This window comes from Rhinoraja longicauda, chromosome 40 (assembly GCF_053455715.1).
Source record: "Rhinoraja longicauda isolate Sanriku21f chromosome 40, sRhiLon1.1, whole genome shotgun sequence".
NCBI classification, from domain to species: Eukaryota; Metazoa; Chordata; class Chondrichthyes; order Rajiformes; family Arhynchobatidae; genus Rhinoraja; species Rhinoraja longicauda.
Window position 1 is genome coordinate 14,040,234 of NC_135992.1, and position 20,350 is coordinate 14,060,583.

Here is a 20,350-nt window from a genome sequence, read left to right on the forward strand (position 1 = left end):
GCGGGGATCTCTGGTCAGTGCGGACAGGGTGGGCCGAACGGCCAGTTCCGCACTGTATCTCTAAACTAAACCAAACCATGTTGTACCATTTAATGGCTGAACTCAATGGTGAGAACATTTTATAGGGTGGCGGTAGAGTTGCTGCCTCACAGCGCCAGAGACCCGGGTTCGATCCTGACTACGGGTGCTGTCTGCGTGGAGTTTGCACGTTCTCCCTGGGACCGCGTGGGTTTCCTCTGGGTGCTCCGGTTTCATCCCACATCCCAAAGACGAGCGGGTTTGTAGGTTGATCGGCCCCTCGGTAAATTGTCCCTAGTGTGTCGGACATAGAACTAATGTGAACGGGGGATCGCTGGTCGGCGCGGACACGGTGGGCCGAAGGGCCTGTTTCCATGCTGTATCTCTAAACTAAACTCAGACTAAAATATCCGATTCAAACACTGATCAGCAAAACTGGAATGAAGTAAGAATGTTAGTCATAAGACTGATATTATTTCTCCCTGATATTAGCTGCCCTTAAGTTACATAAACCAACCTGTGGTTTGCATTGATTTTTACATGCTGGTCGTAACCTGCATTTATGTAGCACCTTTTTGGCATGGTAAAATGTTTCAAGGGAGCGTGGCGAAATGTCCTGAGTTTCTTTTAAAGGAGTGTAGTAAATATTCACAATGTATTTCAAGGGAGTGTGGGGAAATGATCTCCAAGGGAATGTGGCAAAATATCCTCCCAAAGAGTGAGGAGAAATGTTCTCTTAGGGACCGTGGTAAAATGTCCTCCACCAAGGGACCGTGGTAAAATGCCCTCCACCAAGGGAGCATGGTAAAATGTTCTCCTTCAAGGGACCGTGGTGAAATGTCCTCCACCAAGGGACCGTGGTCAAATGTCCTCCACCAAGGGACCGTGGTGAAATGTCCTCTACCAAGGGAGTGTGGTGAAATGTTCTTAAGGGAGCGTGGCAAAATGTGCAGAGTCCCATCACGTTGCATTGAGGTAGAGGCAGATGGAAGGAGTCTTGGCTCTGGGCCGCCCGCAGTTGTTGCCGCTACAGCTCCAGGGTGGTGACCGAGTTCTGCAAGGTGCTCTTCTCCCTCATGACATGGAAGTAGTGGCCGTCGATGTGGCCAAAGTCCACGGCGAAGAGGCCGAAGAGGATGAGCAGGAGGATGCCGGCCACCCACTCGCTAATGGCCGCCGCCGTCCTCTGCTCCCAGAGATGCAGCACCACCACTGCATCCGCCGTCAAGGAAACTGCCGCGGCACCATTGCCCACCACCCCCACATCCCAACCCCAACCCCCATCCCACACCCCCCATCAAATTCCCCACCCGCCCAGTCCCAATCCCATCCCCCCATCTCCATCCCATTCCCCATCCCATTCCCCATCCCCCACATCACATCCCCAACCCCCATCCCACACACCCCCATCAAATTCCCCACCCGCCCAGCCCAGTCCCAATCCCATCCCCATCTCCATCCCATTCCCCACATCACATCCCCAACCCCCATCCCACCTCCATCGCCCATCCCACACCCCCATCAAATTCCCCACCCGCCCAGCCCAGTCCCAATCCCAACCCCATCCCATTCCCCATCCCCCACATCACATCCCCAACCCCCATCCCACCTCCATCGCCCATCCCACACCCCCCATCAAATTCCCCACCCGCCCATCCCATTCCCCCCATCTCCATCCCATTCCCAATCCCATCCCCCATCCCATTCCCCCATCTCCATCCCATTCCATCTCATTCCCCATCCCATCCCCATCCCCCACCCCATTCCCCCACATCCCATCCCCAACCTCCATCGTCCACCCCACACCCCCCATCAAATTCCCCACCCGCCCATCCCATTCCCAATTCCATCCCCCCCATTCCATTCCCCCATCCCATCCCACATCCAATGGTAAAATATCCTGCAAGGAAGCCTCCATACGTTCTTAAGGTCATAAGTGAGAGGAGCAGAGTTTTGGCCATTCGGCCCATCAAGTCTACTCCGCCATTCAATCATGGCTGATCTATCTCTCCCTCCAAACCCCATTCTCCTGCCTTCTCCCCACAACCTCTGACAACCGCACTAATCAAATGCACTTTAAGTGATGGCCTCTTTCCTTTTGCATATCTTTCATTCATTTGTACTTTCATCTCTCTACCATCACCGTCTACGTCTCTCGTTTCCCTTTACCCCTGACTCTCAGTCTCGCCCCGAAACATCACCCATTCCTTCCCTCCAGAGGCGCTGCCCGACCCGCTGAGTTACTCCAGCTTTTCTTGGTGTCTATCATCGGTTCAAACCGGCACCTGCAGTTCCTTCCTGCGCTTCTCCGCGGCCTTTCCCGCTCGGGACTCCGGCCAAAGGATACAGAGAACGAGACAAACTGTGCACAGCAGGGTGCAGATGATCCTCACAGGCCCGACCCAGCCTCCCCCGTGCCTGGGCTTGACCCTGTAGGTCAGTACCACCTGCAGCCAGAAGTACACGTTGCCGATGAAGAACGAGAGGAAAGCTCCAAGCAGATGGACGTATATCTGGTTGACAGTCTGCGGAGACATTGGACAGAGAGGTTAGTGTTGCCCTGACAGGCACAAGAAGCCGGAGTAACTCAGCGGGTCAGGCAGCATCTGTGGAGAACGTGGATAGGTGACGTTTCACAAAGTGCTGGAGTAACTCAGCGGGTCAGGCAGCATCTGTGGAGAACGTGGATAGGTGACGTTTCACAGAGTGCTGGAGTAACTCAGCGGGTCAGGCAGCATCTGTGGAGAACGTGGATAGGTGATGTTTCACAGAGTGCTGGAGTAACTCAGCGGGTCAAGCAGCATCTGTGGAGAACGTGGATAGGTGACGTTTCACAGAGTGCTGGAGTAACTCAGCGGGTCAGGCAGCATCTCTGGAGAATGTGGATAGGTGACGTTTCACAGAGTGCTGGAGTAACTCAGCGGGACAGGCAGCATCTCTGGAGAGAAGGAATGGGTGACGTTTCACAGAGTGCTGGAGTAACTCAGCGGGACAGGCAGCATCTCTGGAGAGAAGGAATGGGTGACGTTTCGGGTCGAGACCCTTCTTCAGAGTTGCCCAGGGTGTTCCTTGCTGAAACAGGCCCTTGGCTCCATCATACTAACCCTGATAAGACGTTGTGACAGTCCCTGCCTCAATACCTCCTCCGGCAGCTCGTTCCATACACCAACCACCCATTTGGTAAGGGTCTCGACCCGAAAAGTCACCCATTTCTTCTCTCCAGAGATGCTGCCTGACCCGCTGAGTTACTCCAGCTTTTTGCGTCAATCTTCGGTTTAAACCAGCATCTGCAGTCCCCTCCTACACATTTAGTTCGGTTTAGTTTATTGTCACGTGTACCGAGGTACAGTGAAAAGCTTTTTTTGCGTGCTAACCACTCAGCGGAAAGACAATACACGATTACAATCAAGCCGTTTACAGTGTACAGATACATGATAAGGGAATAACATTTAGTGCAAGGTAAAGCCAGCAAAGTCTGATCAAGGATAGTCCGAGGGTCACCAAAGAGGTCAATAGTAGTTCAGCACTGTTCTCTGGTTGTGGTATGATGGTTCAGTTGCCTGATAACAGCCGGGAAGAAACTGTCCCTGAATCTGGAGATGTGCGTTTTCACACTTCTGTACCTCTTGCCCGAAGGGAGAGGGGAGAAGAGGAAGTGGCCGGGGTGAGACTGGTCCTTGATTATGCTGCTGGCCTTGCCAAGACAGCGTGAGGTGTAGACGGAGTCAAGGGAAGTGAGAACGGTTTGTGTGATGGTCTGGGCTACATCTACAACCCTAGAAAATAGGAGGGAGAGATAGATCAGCCATGATTGAAGGGCGGAGTAGACTTGATGGGCCTAATTCTGCTCCTATCACTTATGACCTGATGAACTTACCTGGAAATTTCCCACCAGGGAGCCGCCCACGCCACAAAGACAACCGGCCACCAAGCTGAGGATGTTGAGGGAGGACTGGTACCCATAGTCCACCACCTGCTGGTACCTGATGATGCAAACCCAGATCACTGCAAGAGAAAGACCGGCTCAAACATCAACAAGTAGCAGGGTTGCCAACTGTCCCGTATTAGCCGTATACATCCCATATTTTGGGCTAAATTGGTTTGTCCCGTACGGGACCTTCCTTGTCCTGTATTAGGCCCGGTGGGTGCTGTAGGCCCGGATGCTGTAGGCCCGGACAGTGTAGGCCCGGACAGTGAAGTGCCGGACGCTGTAGGCCCGGACAGTGAGGGCCCGGATGCTGTAGGCCCGGACAGTGTAGGCCCGGACAGTGTAGGCCAGGGGGGTGCTGTAGGCCTGGATGCTGTAGGCTCGGACAGTGTAGGCCCGGACAGTGTAGGCCCGGACAGTGTAGACCCGGACGCTGTAGGCCCAGACAGTGTAGGCCCTGACAGTGTAGGCCCGGGCAGTGTAGGCCTGGACATCGTAAGCCCGAACAATATAGGCCTAGGGGCCGCTGTAGGCCCAGACACTGTAGGCTAACGGAGTGTGTTCGGGGAGCGGGGCCAAGTGTGTTCGCCTAACGGAGGTTGCATAGCAACCCGCCTCCCGGCCAGGGCGGCCACCATTGGTGGAGCGGGAGCACGTGGCCGCTGGCTGGGTGAGGTCACGTGGGGCGCGGGTTGGTAACGTCACTTTGTCCCGTATTTTGGAGTGAGATAGTTGGCAACCCTAACAAGTAGTCTTCCCCAGAGTTACATGCTTGTTCAACATGGAACTTCAGTTCAGTTTATTGTCCCGTGTACCAAGGTATTGATCACATAATGGGCAGTTCCGGTCACCCCATTACAGGAATAATGTTTAGTTTAGTTTAATGTACCGAGGTACAGTGAAAAGCTTTTTGTTGCATGATATCCAGTCAGTGGAAAGACAATACATGATTACAATCGAGCCATTTGCAGTGTACAGATACATGATAAGGGAATAATGTTTAGTGCAAGGTAAAGCCAGCAAAGTCCGATCAAGGATAGTCCGAGGGTCACCAAAGAGGTAGATAGTAGTTCAGCACTGCTCTCTGGTTGTGGTAGGATGGTTCAGTTGCCTGATAGAAGTTGATCTGCAGAAGTTGGTGAGAGTTGTTGGGGACACGCTGAACTTCCTAAGTCTTCTAAGGAAGTTGCGGCGGTGGTGTGCTTTCTTGGTCATTGCTTCAAGATGGGGGGGTGCAGGAGCAGTTGTTGGGGTAGTTATGCTGTGGTACCTGAGCAATGGAGAGAGGTTGTGCACGTCGTGTTCAGCTTTGGTCACCCAGTTACAGCTGAGATATCGTTAAGCTTGAAAGGGTGCAGAAAAGATTAGGCGCAGGCTCAGACTTTATTCCTTGGAGCGCAAACGGATAAAGGGTGATTTTATCGAGGTGTATATGATCATGAGGGGAATAGATCAGGTAAATGCACAGTCTTTTACCCAGAGTAGGGGAATCATGAACCAGAGGACATAGGTTTAAGGTGAGGAGATTTAGATTTAGAGATACAGCGCGGAAACAGGCCCCTCGGCCCGCGCCGCCCAGCGATCCCCGCACATTAACACTATCCTACACACACTAGGGACAATTTTTACATTTACCCAGTCAATTAACCTACATACCTGCATGTCTTTGGAGTGTGGGAGGAAACCGAAGATCTCGGAGAAAACCCACGCAGGTCACGGGGAGAACGTACAAACTCCGTACAGACGGCGCCCATAGTCAGGATCGAACCTGAGTCTCCGGCGCTGCATTCGCTGTAAGGCAGCAACTCTACCGCTGCGCCACCGTGCCGCTGCCAGAGGAGGTAGTAGAGGCAGGTACTATCACATTTAAAAAACATTTGGACAGGTACTTAGATCAGTTAGGTTTAGAGAGGTATGGGCCAAACGTTTGCAGGTAGGTGGAGCATGTTGGTTAGCATGGGCAAGTTGGGCCAAAGGGCCTGTTTCCACGATGTCTGGCTCTATATCTCTGGTTGTCTATAGTGGGGAGATGCACTGAGGTGTAAGGACCTCAATGCATGAATTACTTTTAGTTTTATTGTTTTGGTTTGGAGATACATCGTGGAAACAAGTCCTTGCTCTAATTGCGAGGCCAAAAATCACCAGAGCCGAACCTTGCCCATTATTGGACGTCGTTCAGGCATTCCTTTCCACCGGACCATTCTGAACCCGAGGAGAAAGATACTCAAGGTGACTCACCCAGGAAGGCCCCGATGTTCATGACTTGGGCGAAGATACAGCTCTGAGGAGGCTCAGCACCACACACACTGAGGAGAGGACATGCGTTAGAAGATGGACACTAAACGCTGGAGTAACTCAGCGCGATAGGCAGCATCTCTGGAGAGAAGGAATGGGTGACGTCTCGGGTCGAGAAACGTCCGAAGAAGGGTCTCGACCCGAAACGTCGCCCATTCCCTCTCTCCAGAGTTGCAGCCGGTCCTGCTGAGTTACTCCAACATTTTGTGTCTAAATTACAATTAAAACACAAAGTACTTGTGGTGTTACCTCCAGGGTAAGCTCTCAACTAAGAAAACTAAGCCCAATGTCAAAGTATTATCTAACTATCTAACTAAATATACCTACTGTACTTACAATAAATAACTCCATATTAAAACAAACAGCTACCTACATATTAACTTCCTGTCCCAAGGTACAGTGGAAAGCTTTTTTTGTTGCGTGGAAAGATTATACATGATTACAATCAAGCTGTCTACAGATGCAGGATAAAGGGAATAACGCAAGATAAAGTCCAGTAAACTCTGATTAAAGTTAGTCTGAAGGTCTCCAATGAGGTAGATGGGAGGTCAGGACCGCTCTCTAGTTGGTGAGAGTTGGTCTGTGGATGGTTCAGTTGCATGATAACAGCTGGGAAGAAACTGTCCCTGGATCTGGGCTGTGTGTTGTCACACTTCTGTACCTCTTGCCTGATGGGAGATGGGAGATGCCCCTTCAGCGATCACCCCATACACTAGCACTATCTGACACAGTAGGGACAGTATCCAGAAGCCAAATAACCTACAAACCTGCACGTCTTTGGAGTGTGGGAGGAAACCGAAGCACCCGGAGAAAACCCACGCAGGTCACGGGGAGAACATACAAACTCGGTACAGACAAACACCCGTAGTCGGGATCGAACCCAGGTCTCTGGCGCAGTAAGGCAGCAACTCTACCACTGTGCCACTGTGCCGCCCAAAGATACTAGAGGAGCAAGATGAACGACTCCGTTGAAATCGCCTATACTGAGGTGTAGTACGCAAAGGAGCGTAACGGCCGCCATTTTAGCAATCAAAACCCGCCTTTCGCTCCGCCTCTCGCAGTGTAATCAGTGTTTTGGGGGAACAGTGTGTGTGATGATACCATAAAAATGCAGAATATATCTCATCTATCAATTCACAGATTTTTGTTATTTTTCTTTTTAAATGTTTCTGCAAGTTTCTGCCTACTAAAATGGCACCGTAACGTACTACGGTTTTTAGGGTCGAGTGGTCTATCTTGCTCCTCTAGTATCTTTGGTGCCGTCCTAGCTGAGGATCTTGGATTGCTCACCTGATGTAGGGGAACTCCACAGTGATGTTGACTGACTTGTTGACCACTGCCATCGCAAACCTGCAGGAGGTCGACCAACAATGACTTTGGGGCACCATGGAATGGCTAACCGCGATGTAACAAGGTGAAGCAATACAAAAATAACCTCACAAAACAATGTTCACAAGTTATAGGAATAGAATTAGGCCATTCGGCCCATCTTATAGAAACATCTATCTATATCTATATACTAAAACTCTCGTTTGTTATCTTGTTTGTGACTGAACTTCAGCCAAAATGGTACACGATAGCGCGACAATTTTAGGCCCACCTTACTCATCAGTGATAATGCAAGTAGTTTTATTGAAATCGGTGTTATATTTTGAAAGTTATTCACATTTTAAAGTTTAAAAGGAGGGAGGGAGAGGGGAGGAGGGAGGAGAGAGGTAGGAGAGAGGGAAGGGGGGAGAAGGGAGAGGGGAGGGGGGGTTGAGGAGGCAGGGGAGGGGGGGAGGACAGGGTGGTGCACCAATGCAGGAGAGATTTGGGCCCAACGGGTCCACTTGGTCTAGTATATTACTAAAACTCTGTGTGTGTTTGTGTGTTTGTGTGTATGTGTCAACCTTTTTTAGTTCGCGCAGCCAAAACGGTACACCATAGCACCACAATTTTTGGCCTACGTTACTCACCATTATTCTGCCCATAATTCTCATTGAAATTGAAACTACATTTTTAAAGCTAGAGACATTTTAAAGTTTAACAATTCACTTTCTAATTCATTTCCTGAAAGTCCTCAGCGTATGACGTCACAATGGGCGACGTTCGACTTCATTTGCTCCTCACTCGCCAAAACAAGATGGCCGCCGCTAGCGGGCCCGCCCGGGCTCAGTAGTTCCCTCGCCCCTCACCTCTCGCCCAGCCCCGGCCCCTCGCACCTCTTCCCTCGCACGGCCCCGGCCCCGGGGGAGACTCGCATGTTGACAGTCAGCGCTGAACGCACTGGTAAGTGGCTTTCGCCGCCAATGGCTCCACGGAGTGGAGTGGGCGTGGTGCCTGAGTGGGTGGAGGGGGAGAGTGAGGGTAGGGGGGAATGGGGGAGGCAGGAGGAGAGAGTGGGGGTGAGGGGTGGAGGGGGAGAGTGGGGGTGGGGGGGTCGGGGAGAGTGGGGTGTGGGGATGAGGGGGTGGGGGGAAAGGTGGTAGTGGGGGTGGGGGGAAGAGACAGTGGGGGGCAGGAGAGAGCGGGGGTGGGGAGGAGAGAGTGGGAGTGGGGTAGAGTGGGGGTTGGGGGGAGGGGAGGGAGGTAGGGGCGAGTGGGGTTGAGGGGAGGGGGGAATAGGGGTGGGGAGGGGGAAGGGGGTAGAGGCAGTGCTGGGGGAGTGGGGGTGGGGGCAGGGGAGGAGCAAGTGGGGGTGGGGTAGGGGGGATGGAGTGGGTCAGTGGGGGGAGGAGGGGGGGATATGGGGGAGTGGGGGTAGGGGCAGGGGAGGGGCAAGTGGGGGTGGGGTAGGGGGGGTGGAGTGAGTCAGTGGGGGGAGGAGGGGGGATAAGGGGGATTGAGTGGGGGGGGGGATTGAGGGTGCTACACCAATACAGGAGAGGCTTTGGGTCCACGGCTCCTCAGTCACACTCTCTCCCCTTCCCTGTTCCCCCTCTACGAGGAATGGACCCAACGGGTCCAATTGGTCTAGTATAAAATTATAAAAGGACTGGACAAGCTAGATGCAGGAATAATGTTCCCAATGTTGGGGGAGTCCAGAACCAGGGGCCACAGTCTTAGAATAAAGGGGTGGCCATTCAAAACTGAGGTGAGAAGAAACTTTTTCACCCAGAGAGTTGTGAATTTGTGGAATTCTCTGCCACAGAGGGCAGTGGAGCCCAAATCACTGGATGGATTTAAGAGAGAGTTAGATAGAGGTCTCGGGGCTAGTGGAATCAAGTGATATGGGGAGAAGGCAGGCATGGGTTATTGATTGGGGACGATCAGCCATGATCACAATGGCTCCTCCTGCACCTATTTTCTATGTTTCTATGAGTCTACTCTGCCATCATGGCTGATCTCTGCCTCCTAACCCCATTTTCCTGCCTTCTTCCCATAACCCTTGACACCCGTTCTAATCAAGAATTTGTCTACCCCTGCCTTAAAAATATCCACTGACTTGGCCTCCACAGCCTTCTGTGTCAATGAGTTCCACAGATTAACTACCCCCTGACTAAAGAAGATCCTCCTCACCTCTGGTCCTAGACTCTCCCACCAATGGAAACATCCTATATCATATCATATCATATATATACAGCCGGAAACAGGCCTTTTCGGCCCACCAAGTCCGTGCCGCCCAGCGATCCCCGTACATTAACACTATCCTACACCCACTAGGGACAATTTTTACATTTACCCAGCCAATTAACCTACATACCTGTACGTCTTTGGAGTGTGGGAGGAAACCGAAGATCTCGGAGAAAACCCACGCAGGTCACGGGGAGAACGTACAAACTCCTTACAGTGCAGCACCCGTAGTCAGGATCGAACCCGAGTCTCCGGCGCTGCATTCGCTGTAAAGCAGCAACTCTACCGCTGCGCTACCGTGCCGCATCCACTCCACATCCACTCTTATCTATGCCTTTCATTATTCTGTAAGTTTAAATGAGGTTCACCCTCAACCTTCTAAACTCCAGCGAGTACAGGCCCAGTGCTGTCAAACGCTCCCACTCATTCCTGGGATCATTCTTGTAAACCTCCTCTGGCCCCTCTCCAGAGCCAGCACATCCTTCCTCAGGTATTTGGGCCCAAATTTGCTCGCAGTACTCCAAATGCAGCCTGATCAGCACTCTACACTGACAAACTGCATCACTGAAATAAAATCTTGGCTTCAATCAAATTTCCTCAAACTCAACTGCAACAAATCTGAAATCATCATCATTGGTCCAAAAACGCTCACCAAATCCACCCAAAACTTCATCCTCAACATTGATGGTCTCCCAGTATCCACCTCACCTCACATCCGGAATCTTGGAATCATCTTTGATCAAACCCTCTCCTTCGACAAACACATCAAACACATCACAAAGACAGCCTTCTTCCACCTCAAAAACATTGCCCGTCTCCGTCCATCCCTCTCCTCCACAGCTGCAGAAACCCTCATCCACGCCTTCATCACCTCCCGTCTGGACTACTGCAACAGCCTCCTCTATGGCGCACCCTCAAAAATCATCAGTAAACTTCAATACATTCAAAACTCCGCTGCCCGTCTACTCACCCACACCCCGACCCGTGACCATATCACCCCCGTCCTTTACAAACTCCACTGGCTCCCCATCCCCCAGAGAATCCAGTACAAAATCCTCCTCATGACCTACAAAGCCCTCCATAACCTGGCCCCATCCTACCTGACTGACCTCCTCCACAGGCACACTACCACCTGCACCCTCTGCTCTGCTGCTGCCAATCTCCTATCCCCCCCCCCCATCCGGACCAAACTCAGATCCTGGGGGGACAGGGCTTTCTCCATCGCTGCTCCCACCCTATGGAACTCACTACCCCAAACCGTCAGAGACTCCTCCTCACTCACCACATTCAAAACATCACTGAAGTCTCACCTGTTCAGTACTGCCTTCAACCACTGAAGGTCACCTCACCTTCTGTCTCCTTTCTCTGTTCGTTTACTTATTTATCTATTTATTCACCTCTATGTTCTATAAATCCCTGTAAAGCGTCTTTGAGTGTATGAAAAGCGCTATATAAATGTAATGCATTATTATTATTATTATTATTATAGAGCCTCAGCATTACATCTCTGATTTTGTATTCCAGTTCTCATGACATAAATGCTATCATTGAATTTGACTTCCTTACTGTTCAAGTGTGGGGTCAATGATCGAGGAACTACATCACTTATCAGACATTGATGATGACTGTGAACAACCATCTTAAATCCAAAGGTTGCAAGCAATCTTTGATAATAATTAAACCTTTCCCAGATAAAATGTTCGAACAGACCTGAATATATCTAGAAAACAGGTCTTCCAAAATGAGGGACAACCTGTTTTAAAAGAGATTAAATGTATCACGGACTCAAGATCGCTGTAAAATCACATGGAAACGGCCATGATCAGGATTGTAGACTAAAGACAGAGATTTTGTTTTCTCTCTAAGAGGGTCACGACACTCTGGAGCTCTCTCCCTCAAAGGGCAGTGAAAGTTGAGTCTTTGACTATTTTTAAGGAGGAGGGAGAATGTCTTTTTGAGAAGAGGATTTGCACTCCCATTGAGTCTGATATTGGTGGCTGTTTCCTTAGAGAGATTGGACTTAGGTTGTCCTGTAAAATAGTTGGTAATCCACCCAGCAGGCCGAGATGGACAATGAATATACACCCTGCGTGCAACACAGCAGTTTAATAATTCATTCTCAGATATTTCACAAAGTGTCGGGCTACCAGCTGTTTCATAGTTCACATCGTGGATCGTGTCCTTGTCGACTTATCTAACTTATCTTTAGCGCATGTAAAACATATCGGTGTTCAGGAGAATTATTAACCAAGCCACACAAGGAAATGTTAGGATGCAGGACGAAAATCACAGTCAAAGATCTTTAAGGGGGTCGGATGGGTAAAGAGATATAGGGAAGGAACTGAAGAGATTGGGGCTTAGACACCCAAGGCAGGTCTATGAGAGTTGAAGTCAGCGGATGGGCTAGGGAGAGGCTGCAGCAGAAGGGAAGAAATGTCAAATTTAGTTTTGTTTAGTTTAGAGATACAGGGCAGAAACAGGGGCATCCATGCCAACCAGCTATGCCCGCACACTAACACTATCCTACACACACTGGGGACAATTTTCAATTTTTCTGAAACCAATTAACCTACAAACCTGCACGTCTTTGGAGTGTGGGAGGAAACCGGAGCACCCGGAGAAAACCCACGCAGGTTTAGATTTAGATTTAGAGATACAGCGCAGAAACAGGCCCTTCGGCCCACCGGGTCCGCGCCACCCAGCGATCCCCGCACATTAACACTATCCTACACACACGAGGGACAATCTTTTACATTTGCCCAGCCAATTAACCTACAAACCTGCACGTCTTTGGAGTGTGGGAGGAAACCGGAGCACCCGGAGAAAACCCACGCAGGTCACGGGGAGAACGTACAAACTCCGTACCGATCGACCCTGGGTCTCTGGCGCTGTAAGGCAGCAACTCCACCGTTCTCCGGAGATGTTGACTGACCTGCTGCGTGACTCCAGCACTGTGTGTGTGTGTTTTGATGGTGGGGAAGTGGTGAGGTGGTGAGGTGCTGCCGTGCGCCGGGGCAGCAGGGCGAAGGCCGCGGACGCCAACAGCATCAACTAGCTCATCAGGAAGGCCGGCTCCGTCCTGGGGGGCGGAGTTGGATTCATGGGATTCATCCCAGTTCTCTGACCAGTCTGACTGCCTCCAACTACATTTTATCTCTGTTTGCTCTGTTGTTACCTTCTCCCAACTAACAAAGATCTATTCCGCATGTGCTTTGAACCTCATCCCCTTTGTCCTGTTTTCACACCTCACGCTTCCTTATCTACACACTTCCTGATCTACAGTATGTACTTTCCACACCCCTGACATCAGTCTGAAGAAGGGTCTCGACCCGAAACGTCACCCAAACGTCACCCATTCCTTCTCTCTCCAGAGACGCTGCCTGTTCCGCTCATATTTCGCTTGGTCAGCTTGCAGCCCAGCGGTATGAACATTGACTTCTCTAACTTTAGATAGTTCCTCTGTCCATCTCTTCCCCTCCCCGTTCCCAGTTCTCCCACTGTCTTCCTGTCTCCACCTATATCCTTAATTTGTCCCGCCACCCCCTGACATCAGTCTGAAGAAGGGTCCTGAGCCGAAACGTCACCTATTCCTTCTCTCCTAGATGCTGCCTGACCTGCTGAGTTACTCCAGCATTTTGTGATACCCTCGATTTGTACCAGCATCTGCAGTTATTTGCCTACACATGCCTGTCCCGCTGAGTTACTCCAGCATTTTGAGTCTCCCTGCGGGATAAATAAAGTCGTATCGTATCGCATCGCATGGTACGGCGTAGAGGCACGAAGGTGCAGATACTTACACGGCCCAGATACCTCCTGTGGCGATGCAGGCCAACATGATCGGGAGCAGCGCCCACACCCACATCCTGCAGCAGCTGCAACAGATTGCAAAGCCCCCGTTATTCTGAATAAAGCACAACACCGTCACACCAACAACCCTCCCACCACACCATCCCCATTAGCCATAGCACCATCCCACAACAACCTTCCCACTGCACCATCCCCATTAGCCATAGCAACCTGCGACCACAGGTTATCGGAAAGATACTGTCAAGCTTGAAAGGGTTCAGAGAAGGTATACGAAGATGTTGCCTGGACTAGAGGGCCTTAACATCAAGGAGCTCGCAGTCTCGGGTTGAGACCGAGGTCGGGAGCTCTAAGCTGCACGAGGATCGACAAGCCCCAACCTGGGGTAGATCGCCCGGCGTGGGGGAACTGAGATCCCCCCCTCCGATGCAGGAGCTTGATCACCCTGACGAGGAGGGTCTACCGCTGGCTATGGGAGTCAAGATCGTCCTGTCAACAGAAGGTTAGAGGCCCCCGACCGCGGGAGGACAAAGAAGGGAGAGACTGAACTTTGTTTCGCCTTCCATCTCAGTGAGGAATGTGGAGGAGTCATTGTGGTGGATGTTCATGTTAGAATGTTTTTTTGTGTGTCCTGTTGCTTTATATTGTTATGACTGTATGGCAAATGAAGTTCCTCGTATGTTGCAAAACATACTTGGCTAATAAAGCATGATTGTGATTGATTGTGTGATTGTGAGCTACAGGGAGAGGTTGAGCAGGCTGGGTCTCTATTCCTTGGAGCACAGGAGGATGAGGGGTGATCTTATAGTGGTGTATAAGATCATGAGAGGAACAGATCGGTTAGAGTCTCTTGCCCAGAGTAGGTGAATCGAGGACCAGAGGACATAGGTTCAAGGTGAAGGGGAAAATATTTAATAGGAATCTGGGGAGTAACGTTTAAACACAAAGGGTGGTGGGTGTATGGAACAAGCTGCCAGAGGACGTAGTTGAGGCTGGGATTATCCCAGCATCTAAGAAACAGACAGGTACATGGATAGGACAGGTTTAGAGCGATATGGACCAAACACAGACTGGTGGGACTAGTGAAGCTGGGACATGTTGGCCGGTGTGGGCAAGTTAGACCAAAGGGCCTGTTTCCACGCTGTATCACTCTATGATTCTATGACTCTATGAACATTGTATTCTTTCCCTCGGATGCCTATCCTCACTAGATCGCACATTGCTAGATGCAGGAAAAATGTTCCCAATGTTGGAGGAGTCCAGAACCAGGTGCCACAGTCTAAGAATAAAGGGGAGGCCATTTAAAACTGAGGTGAGAAAAAACTTTTTCACCCAGAGAGTTGTGAATCTGTGGAATTCCCTGCCACAGAGGGCAATGGAGACCAATTCACTGAATGAATTTAAGAGAGTTAGATAGAGCTCTAGGGGCTAGTGGAATCAAGGGATATGGGGAGAAGGCAGGCACGGGTTACTGATTGTGGATGATCAGCCATGATGACAATGAATGGCGGTGCTGGCTCGAAGGGCCGAATGGCCTCCTCCAGCACCTATTTTTTATTGCTGACTGAACTCACTGGACCAAGAAGGTGTGCCAACTCTGCCCATTATATGATGCTCAGAGTTTACGTTCAGGATTAAAACTATTAATAATCAACCAGATATTTGCCTGACCAAAACTTCTATATTTATCCCCGGACACAGCTTGCTAAATTTGGAATCGCACTCCTGCGGAAAATAGCACATTTCTCCAACAGATTTACCTATGTGGCAGGAAATTTCCGTCAGTAACTGTTTCTTTCCAAACCAAAGGTTCACATCAATTCCCCCTCCCTTTATTAAAATAAACATGCCCTGTTAAAACATATCCTTGCTAAGTAAACCTGACTGGGAAATCGCAGCGCCAGAGTCCCAGGTTCGATCCTGACCTCGGGTGCTGTCTGTCTGTGTGGAGTTTGCACGTTCTCCCCGTGACCGCGGGGGATTTCCTCCGGGTGCTCCGGTTTCCTCCCTCATCCCAAAGATGTGCAGGTTTACGGGTTAATTGGCTTCTGTAAAACTGCCGCCCCAGTGTGTAGGGAAAGTGGGACAACATAGAACGGGTGAATGGGTGATCGATGGTCAGCGCGGAAGGACCTGTTTCCGCGCTGTATCTTTCCATCAATCAATTCAACCCATCTCCAGCCCTTGAGAAGGTCTTCTTGAGCCAAGAGTTGTCTCCAACGTTGCCACTCTCAGGGTGGCACTGGGTTGAAGGGTTTGGACCCAGGGATGATGAAAGAATGGATGCTGTATCTTTAGAGATACAGAGATACAGCATGGAAACAGGCCCTTCGGCCCACCGAGTCCCCGCCGACCAGCGATCCCCGCACACTAACACTTAGAGTTGGGGGCCAAGAGTTTCACAGAGGAGAGAGGCTTGATTGCATTTATGTCCGTTATTATTAGTATTGGGATACGGCATGAAAACAGGCCCTTCGGCCCATCGAGTCCACGCCGACCATCGATCACAATCACACTTTATTAGCCAAGTATGTTTTGCAACATGCGAAGAATTTCATTTGCCGTACAGCCATAACAATAAAAAGCAACAGGACACACAAAATACATTTTAACATGAACATCCACCACAGTGACTGTCCCACATTCCTCACTGTGATGGAAGGCGATTAAAAAGTTCAATCTCTCCCTTCTTTGTCCTCCAGCGGTCGGGGGCCTCGAACCTTCCGTTGACGGGACGATCTTGACTCCCGTAGCCGGCGGCAGGCCTTCCTCGTCAGACTCATTCTACGTTATCCCACTTTTGCATCCGCTCTCAACACAGAACATAGACCTAAGTCTTGGGGGCAATTTACAGGCGGCCGATTAACCCATAAACCCGCAGGTCTTTGGAGTGTGGGAGGAAACTGGAGCACCTGGAGAAAACCCACGCAGGTCACGGGGAGAACGTACAAACTCCGTACAGACAGCACCCGTGGTCAGGATCGAACCTGGGTCTACAGCACCGTGAGGCAGCAACTCTACCACTGCGCCACCGTGCCGCCTAAACTAAATAAACTAAATCCTAATGTATGAGATGGCCACAAAACCAAATATGACAGCACTGGATTAGTGCTTACAGGCCAATATTATTTGCTTGACTTTATTCATAGGTTTTAATGATATACAGAAAGCAAATAAAACTGAGAGGCACTTAGATGGAATGATAAATAAACTAACCCAGCATAGGTACAAGTCTCTTATTGTCTGAGAAAACCGCACAGAAAATACAGTTTGAAGAATTTACATTAACGTCTGGTAAATCCAGCATAAACACCTTGGGTAGTGATTTTCAAAGGGACTGAAAAGATTAGTTTTAGTGCAGTTTAGAGATTCAACAGGGAAATAGACCCTTCGGCCTATCGAGACCACACCGAGCATTGATCACCCATTCACACGTCCCACATTATTCACATTATCGTGTATCTGTACACTGTGGACGGCTCGATTGTAATCATGTATAATCTTTCCGCTGACCGGTTAGCACGCAACAAAAAGCTTCTCACTGTACCTCGGTACACGTGACCATAAACTAAGCTAAACTATCCCACTTTCTCAGCTACTCTTTGCACATTAGGGGCCATTTATAATAGCCAATTAGTTTACAGATCTATGACACTTCTTCGGAATGTGGAAGGAAACCCGGAACACCTGGAGGAAACCCACGCGGTTACAGGGAGAACGTGCAAACTCCACACAGGTTGGGATCGAACCCGGGTCTCTGGCGTTGTGAGCATCGGCTCTGCCCGCTGCGCCACTGTGCCGTCCATAAAGATATCAGTTAATTCTGTGGCTGTAAATTGTTGCCAAAATCCAGGATTTTTCCTTATTCATAAGGAAATGTAGGAACAGAATCTATTTGATCAGTCTGAAGAAGGGTCCCGACCTGAAACGTCACCCATTCCTTCTCTCCCGAGATGCTGCCTGTCCCGCTGAGTTACTCCAGCATTTTGTGTCCAGCTTCGAGTTAGACCAGCATTTGCAGGGGTTTTTTCCTACTCTACTGAACAGAATCTATTATTTTTTTGTAATGTAGATTTGAAGTTACATTCCTGAGTTCGCACAGAAGAAAAAATTCATTCCAAGAAAGAATTTCAGTAAGGCACGACTGTTTACAACTCTTATTGCTATGCTATTTGTTAAACAGACAATGCCCAATAATTTGAAAAATGATTTTCAAGAGAGAGTCAAGAGTGTTTTTTGTTGTTACGTGTCCCAGATAGAACAATGAAATTCTCACTTGCAGCAACAAGTGAGCAGATCTTACTTACCAATAATCCGTCTTCCCCCTGGAATGTCTTTACCAGATTAAACTCCACAAATCTCATCGGTTGCCTCATTTAAAGAGGCACATTCAGCCACCCCAAAGCCTAACGCCGTCTTTGGTGAAGGTCGGGACGAGGATTCACTGCGATTTCTTTGTTCCCCCCCCCAGTCTCTCTCATTGCCCCTTTGCCGCTGAATGAGCCCGGACGGGCTGGAGCGGACGTCTCGGCTACTCTACGCAGGGCTGTTGGCTCCCCCCCCCCCCCCCCGACCCCTCTTCCTCCCCCCCACCTCAGTAACTCAGCGACTAACTCTCTCCCCTGAATGGGTCTCCTTGTCACCCCTCTTAAATCACATTTCCTGTTTGATTTGCAGCCCACATCATTTGTAAAGTCGTTCACCCACCTCCTTCCAGCCAGCTTCTGACTTCCAGAATGAATGAAGTCAATCTCTCGGGTGTACTTTACCCTACACGTGTGCAGGGTGAGTTTCCTTTGGAAAGGGGTTGAACAGGCACAGGTAGCTACCGTATTTACCAGTGTATAGCCCATCTACATATATAAGGCAGCTACGAAGAAACTGGAAGAGGAAAGAACTGCAGATGCTGGTTTACACCGAAGACAGACACACAAAATGTTGGAGTAACTCAGCAGGGACAGGCAGCAATCTCTGGAGAGAAGGAATGGGTGACGTTTCGGGTCGGGACCCTTCTTCAGAAGAGTCTGAAGAAGGGTCTCGACCAGAAACGTCGCCCTTTCCTTCTATCTGGGGATGCTGCCCGTCCCGCTGAGTTACTCCACCATTTTGTGTCTCGCTACAAAGAAGGATCTCTCTCATCAGGAACCATTTTGAATTGGGATATATTTTTTCATTGTGATTAAGTTGTCATTGATCAGCACGGTGGCGCAGCGATAGAGTTGCTGCCTCACAGCACCAGAGACCCGGGTTTGATCCTGACTACCGGGGCTGTCTCTACGTAGTTTGTACGTTCTCCCCCTGACCTGCGTGCGTGTACTCCGGTTTCCTCCCACACTCCAAAGACGTACAGATTTGTAGGTCAATTGGCTTAAATAAAAATGGTAATTTGCTGCTGGTGTGCATAGGCTAGTGCAATTGTGCTGGGTGATCGCAGGTCAGTGTGGACTCGGTGGCCGAAGGGCCTGCTGTATCTCTAAAGTAAAGTCTGAAGTAAAATGATCCTCCTAAATAGGTCATTGTTTCAGATTTTGGATGTGATAGGACACACCTGGAGTATTGCGTGCGATCTAGTCACCACTCTACAGGTAGGATGTGCTGGAGAGGCACTGCAGAGATTTCCCAAGATGTTGTCTAGATTGGATGACTTTTGTTATGGGGAGAGATTGGATAAGATGGGACACAAAGTGCTGGAGTAACAGCTAGTCAGGCAGCATCTCTGGAGAACATGGATGGGTGATGTTTTGGGTCGAGAACCTTCGTCTGAGTTTCTCCGATCCTTCTACGAGTCCCCCATTTCCGTTATCTCCCCCCTTTCTCTTCCCCATTGCTTTCCACCCTCCAACTTTACATTTCATTCCTCCTCTTATCTCCCTCTCTCATACCAGTTTGTCTCCTTTTCACCACCAGCCCCTTTGTCACTTACTCCACCCATCTGCCCATCGCCCCCCTCACCTGCGTCCACCTATCACTTGACTGGCCTTGTCACGCCACCACCTCTCTTTTCCAGCTTTCTCCCCCCATCCCTCCACTCAGCCTGAAGAAGGGTCCTGACCCAAATGTCATCTGTCCACTTCCCCCCACAGATGCTGCCTGACCTGCTGGGTTCCTTATCTCTAGCCTTTGTACAACTACCTGCCTATCATGGATGATGTTTCATAGAAACGTAGGTGCAGAAGTACGCCATTCGGCCCTTCGAGCCCGCACTACCATTCAATATGATCATGGCTGATCATCCAAAATCAGTACCCCGTTCCTGCTTTTCCCCCATATCCCTTGATTCTGTTAACCCAAAGAGCTAGATCTAACTTTTTCTTGAATACATCCAGTGAATCGGCCTCCAATGCCTTCTGTGGCAGAGAAATCCACAGATTCACAACTCTCTGGGTGAAAACTTTTTTTCAGGTCAGGACCCTGCTTCCAGCATCTGCAGTTCCTTATTTCTACATTTTGAGGATGAAAGGTCCTGACCCAAACGTTACCTATTCCTTTTCTCCAAAGCAGCTGCCTGGACCACTGAGTTACTCTGGCACTTTGTGCCTTTTTCTGTAAACCAGCGTCTGCAGTTCCTTGCATCTCGCCCAGCTCCTTTGCTGAAGATTCCTGCTTCTTGTGTGGCCACGTGCAGAACCATCTGCCCTCCTGTCTGCAGTCTGTTGGTCTTGTGGGAGGAGGGAGGAGTGGTCAGTCTGGGCCGAGGGAAGGGTTGGGGGGAGAGGCGGGAGAACTTCACTCCCCTCTCCGACAGCCCAC

The 20,350-nt window shown here is 50.1% G+C and overlaps 1 protein-coding gene across 1 annotated transcript; it reads right to left on the bottom strand.

Annotated features, from left to right (window-relative positions):
* Window positions 1–1,045: 1,045 nt before the first annotated feature.
* Window positions 1,046–13,658, bottom strand: tmem150b (transmembrane protein 150B). Its single transcript, XM_078430658.1, has 6 exons — window positions 13,594–13,658; window positions 7,532–7,591; window positions 6,185–6,252; window positions 3,896–4,023; window positions 2,366–2,543; window positions 1,046–1,230 (listed from the first exon to the last, which is right to left on the bottom strand). Exons 1-6 carry the CDS (start codon window positions 13,656–13,658, stop codon window positions 1,046–1,048), a joined length of 684 nt encoding a protein of 227 aa, XP_078286784.1.
* Window positions 13,659–20,350: the final 6,692 nt, after the last annotated feature.

Coding starts and splice junctions, on each gene's coding strand:
- tmem150b (XM_078430658.1), bottom strand. CDS start 13,658: ATGTGGGTGTGGGCGCTGCTCCCGATCATGTTGGCCTGCATCGCCACA. Junction 4,024..6,184: donor GAACATCGGGGCCTTCCTGG/GTGAGTCACCTT, acceptor TTTCTCTTGCAG/TGATCTGGGTTTGCATCATC. Junction 1,231..2,365: donor CACAGTTTGTCTCGTTCTCT/GTATCCTTTGGC, acceptor CGGCGGATGCAG/TGGTGGTGCTGCATCTCTGG.